Source organism: Hoplias malabaricus, chromosome 18 (genome assembly GCF_029633855.1).
Source record: "Hoplias malabaricus isolate fHopMal1 chromosome 18, fHopMal1.hap1, whole genome shotgun sequence".
NCBI classification, from domain to species: domain Eukaryota; kingdom Metazoa; phylum Chordata; class Actinopteri; order Characiformes; family Erythrinidae; genus Hoplias; species Hoplias malabaricus.
The window spans coordinates 2894644-2899643 of NC_089817.1; the positions used below are offsets into that span (position 1 = coordinate 2894644).

The 5000-nt window shown below is 48.7% G+C and overlaps 1 protein-coding gene across 4 annotated transcripts in view; it reads right to left on the reverse strand.

Moving 5' to 3' along the window:
• cabp1b (calcium binding protein 1b) overlaps window positions 1-5000 on the reverse strand; it is a 13600-nt gene that overhangs the window by 7512 nt on the left and 1088 nt on the right. Inside the window, exon 2 of one of the 4 annotated variants that reach the window (XM_066650180.1) lies at window positions 1074-1082. The exons of the other annotated variants lie outside the window; for them this stretch is intronic. Within the exon in view, the coding sequence (XP_066506277.1) occupies window positions 1074-1082 (9 nt within the window). The remainder of the gene's footprint in view (window positions 1-1073; window positions 1083-5000) is intronic. 4 annotated transcript variants of the gene reach the window in all.

Sequence of the window (5000 nt, forward strand, 5' to 3'; positions counted from 1 at the left end):
GTAAATTGGCTTTTTGTCTAAAATTCTGTTTAATCACCGGTGGTCCACCCAGAAAACACTGCAGAACAGCAGTGGACCTCCAACTTTACCCTCAGTCACCAGCCGTGGTCCGCTGTCTCCCTGCTCTCAGGGAATTATGATCCCAGTCTAAAAATACAAATTATATACCCTTCAGTGTGTACCCTCCTCTGGTCACTAAGCTAAAAACAGTTGAGAACTTAGCTGCCATTATCTGTTAGCTACATTAGCGCTTTAGCTCCAGTGCTCAAGCTAACAACGAGACTTCACTGAGCATTCACTGAGCTAACAACGAGACTTCACTGAGCATTCACTGAGCTAACAACGAGACTTCACTGAGCATGTCTCCGCTGATCACAGGCGAGCTGCATAAGACCAATACCAGGGGATTTTTAACTGAATTATAGCTTTAAGACCAAACAGCAGGACAGACAAACTGCCACAGACAGGGGGCTGGGGGCATGGGGGAAGGTGGTGAGGGGTTGAAGTTTTCATTCAGGTCCTGAATAACAGTCTGCTATTAAAGTTAGCTCCAGTCCAGTCACAGACAAAGTCAGCACTAGTGTATTTCCTAAAGACAATCCTGTCATACATGCAATATTAACCCTCATACATACTCACAGTAACACACACACACACACACACACACACACACACACACACACACACACCTGCAGGTATCAGCTTGACAGCTAGCACATTACAGAGTGAATTATTCATGATTCTCTCCGTTTAACTACTCCACATCCACAGCAGGTGTATATCAGAATGATGGTACAGTGCAAACCTTCTCTCATCTTCAATACGCTTGGAGGAGAACTCTCCAACTCCCTTGATGCAGCAACAGAGCAATGGCTTGGGGTCAGTGTTTTGCTCATATAAGAAATTCCAGGTCTAATGGTGCTTTGCCACGGCATGGAACCTACACTCGGCTCGACTCTTCTGCTTTTCCTCTGGCCACATCTGGTGCTGCTCCTGGAACCAGGTTCATTTTTAGTCACTGTTCTCTTATGATTCCAGCCGAGTCGAGTAGGTACTAAATGTGAGGAGTAAACCCTGCAGAGCTCTGATTGGCCAGAGACTTGTCAATCACCAGGAAACACAGAGCTCCAGCACAAACTCACCGCTTGTAAAATCTCTGAAGTTACAGCAGCGTTCACGTTAGTTTTTATCCGACTCTCAGCAGCAGCTCGTAACATTCCCCGAGGGGTTTCTGAAGAGGGTCAGACGCTCCTTGGGTCGGTGGCTGAGGAAAATCTCCAGCGAAAACTAAACGTGTGACAAGGAAAACTGCTCTGTGAGGAACTGTGGTTGGAACCGTGTTCAGTACAAACACCATGCGAATACTTAACGAGTAAACAGCGCCTAACTTATCGCCACTGTTCTTGTGGAATTTAAAGCCCACGGCTCCTGTTAGAGACACGGTTTTGTGACGTCACCAGCTCCATTTTGTGGGGAGCTGTACTGGTGGAAAAGCAACCAGCTAAAAGTGAGTCGAGCCAAACCCATGTAGTGGAAAAGCACCATATGAGTCGACCTTATCATCGGGAAGTTGCTGGTTCGATGTCTATATGATAGGCTGGGGGTCCTAGGGGGCACATATGATCTGGCACTCTTGGCCCCCTCCCTCCTCTCACCATACAACAGAGGGGTGTCTGTGAGCTGATGTGACAGAGCTGGGCTGTCAGTGTTCCCCTCCGGTACATTGAACTCTCCAGGGACGCTGCATTATCTGCATTGTGGAAAGAGGTGGTGATGGATGTCAAGTGTCTCAGAGGAAGCAGCTGCTTGTCCTTACCACCCCCACCCAGTGTTGGGGGGCATACTGTATGACTGGGGGAGGGGGGGAGTCCAGATAACAGCTAACGTATAACGAGGGGAACTGGAATGGTTATATTTACATCTGGCTATTTTTTATATTTTGGGACATATCTAGATGTGTAGCGCCTCGTGGAACCAGCTTGTAACTCACTCACACACACTCAGTCATGTTTAGGAACTGCTCCACAAGGGGGGGCTATACATGACAGACACTGAGTCTGTGTTGTGGCTGATTACCAGCCAAATGAACTCACACAGAAAGATAAAAATGATATTATTTCTTCAAATTTTGAATGATTAGGAGAAATAACTATCAGCAAAAGGAAATTAAATGTTCCACACACACACACACACATGTATAATATGTATGCATATGGAAGAAGACTGAAATGCTTTCTTATCCCAGTTTGTCCTTTTCCACCACAGTGATGTACTCTCAGTTTATTGAGGTTTGATTTGAATGGAGTACAGCGCTCTGTCAGTGCAGCATTTTACAAATCAGCTTCACAGATAAAACATGATGAGAATAAAAGTAGCCAGGCATAACATTATAATCACCAATTATATTACAGACCCAGGGCATGACACACGCACACACACACACTGTGTGCTTTTCCACTGCAGAGTCCCTACTGGACTCTAGTCCTCTTCTCCACTCCTCCACCAGGTGAATCAGGTCCTGGTTCTGGAAGCGGGTTCTTGTTTAGTGGCTGTTCTCTCGTGGTTCAGAGCGAGTCGAGTAGGAACTAAACCGTGGCGTGTGAACCTTGCAGAGCGCTGATCGTCCAGAGAGAGTCGTCACTCTACGCCACGCAACGCAGACGACCAGCACCAACTCTCCATCTGTAAAATCTCCAGCTGCAGCAGAGATCACGTTTGTTTTTATCCGACTCACGACGGCAGCTCGTAAAATGACGCCGTGGTCTTTTGAAGAGGTTCAAACGCTCCTTGGATCGGTGGCCGACGAAAGAATCCAGCAAGAGCTGGACGCTGCAACAAGGAAGGAACAAACTCTACTGATCTGTCTGAACTGATGACGGAGCTGTGTTCAGTCCCAAACAACAACAACACGCCGATACACCATGAGTAAACACCGCTTAACGTTACCACCGCCGTTGTTGTGGTTTCCAAAGCCCACTGTTCCCCTTAGAGACAGGGGTTAGAGACGACACTGATACATTTCATTAGTGGGGAGCTGTGGGAAACCAACCAGGGACCAATCAGAGAGTGGAGCTGAGCTGAGTCGAGTAGGTACCATAAAGTGGAAAAGCGCCATTACACTCCTCCACATGGGGTAGGTTTCTCCCCTCACACCTGGAGAGAACATGCCGTGTGTTTCTGGGAGATAAGCCTGGCCTCAGTGAGGAGGTGCTGATCTGGACACATAGCTGTAGTTGTTTGGGTTCTCCCCTGAATTTTAGTGAGTTATTTCTGATGAAATACTCCCTTAAGACTGTGGAGATACTGCGGCTCTGAAGGACTTCACGGGGCAAAAGCAATCATTTTCTTACTGGAGAGAAGGATTGAGGACACACACACACACACACACACACACACACACATACACATTCTGCATGGTAAAGTGCTTTGATCTGATGAGTATGAACAGTCAGGTCCAAAACCTCTGACATTTACACACGCTGATCAGCACAGAGACCACTGTGTGTGTGTGTGTGTGTGTGTGTGTGTGTGTGTGTGTGTATGCAGTGCCCATCACAATTTTTTACTCATTTGTGTGTGAAAGTAACATCTGCCTCCTATTTAAAACACACACACACACACACACACACACACACACACACACACACCATCTGTTTAAAGATTATCTTCTGCTCTTTACATTTTTCCAGAAGTGTGGATCCCTGTTTTCTGGCTAAATCTGCCTCTGTGGTCACTTCTGGCTTCTGCCTCCATCTTCAAAAACTCCTCCCCTCTGACTGTGTTTGACCCTGAGACTCTTCCCTCTGACTGTGTTTGACCCTGAGACTCTTCCCTCTGACTGTGTTTGACCCTGAGACTCTTCCCTCTGACTGTGTTTGACCCTGAGACTCTTCCCTCTGACTGTGTTTGACCCTGAGACTCTTCCCTCTGACTGTGTTTGACCCTGAGACTCCTCCCTCTGACTGTGTTTGACCCTGAGACTCTTCCCTCTGACTGTGTTTGACCCTGAGACTCTTCCCTCTGACTGTGTTTGACCCTGAGACTCCTCCCTCTGACTGTGTTTGGCCCTGAGACTCTTCCCTCTGACTGTGTTTGGCCCTGAGACTCTTCCCTCTGACTGTGTTTGGCCCTGAGACTCCTCCCTCTGACTGTGTTTGGCCCTGAGACTCCTCCCTCTGACTGTGTTTGGCCCTGAGACTCCTCCCTCTGACTGTGTTTGGCCCTGAGACTCTTCCCTCTGACTGTGTTTGGCCCTGAGACTCCTCCCTCTGACTGTGTTTGGCCCTGAGACTCTTCCCTCTGACTGTGTTTGGCCCTGAGACTCTTCCCTCTGACTGTGTTTGGCCCTGAGACTCTTCCCTCTGACTGTGTTTGACCCTGAGACTCTTCCCTCTGATTGTGTTTGGCCCTGAGACTCCTCCCTCTGACTGTGTTTGGCCCTGAGACTCTTCCCTCTGACTGTGTTTGGCCCTGAGACTCTTCCCTCTGACTGTGTTTGACCCTGAGACTCTTCCCTCTGACTGTGTTTGGCCCTGAGACTCTTCCCTCTGACTGTGTTTGGCCCTGAGTCTCTTCCCTCTGACTGTGTTTGACCCTGAGACTCTTCCCTCTGACTGTGTTTGGCCCTGAGACTCTTCCCTCTGACTGTGTTTGGCCCTGAGACTCCTCCCTCTGACTGTGTTTGGCCCTGAGACTCTTCCCTCTGACTGTGTTTGGCCCTGAGTCTCTTCCCTCTGACTGTGTTTGACCCTGAGACTCTTCCCTCTGACTGTGTTTGGCCCTGAGACTCTTCCCTCTGACTGTGTTTGACCCTGAGACTCCTCCCTCTGACTGTGTTTGGCCCTGAGACTCCTCCCTCTGACTGTGGTTCTGAGACTCCTCTTCTTGAGTGTGATTCTGAGACTCCTCCCCCTGAGTGTGGCTGGTTCTGAGACTCCTCCCCCTGAGTGTGACTTTAATGAAATGTGAACACAGAGTGGGCAGCTGTCCCAGTTCCCAGG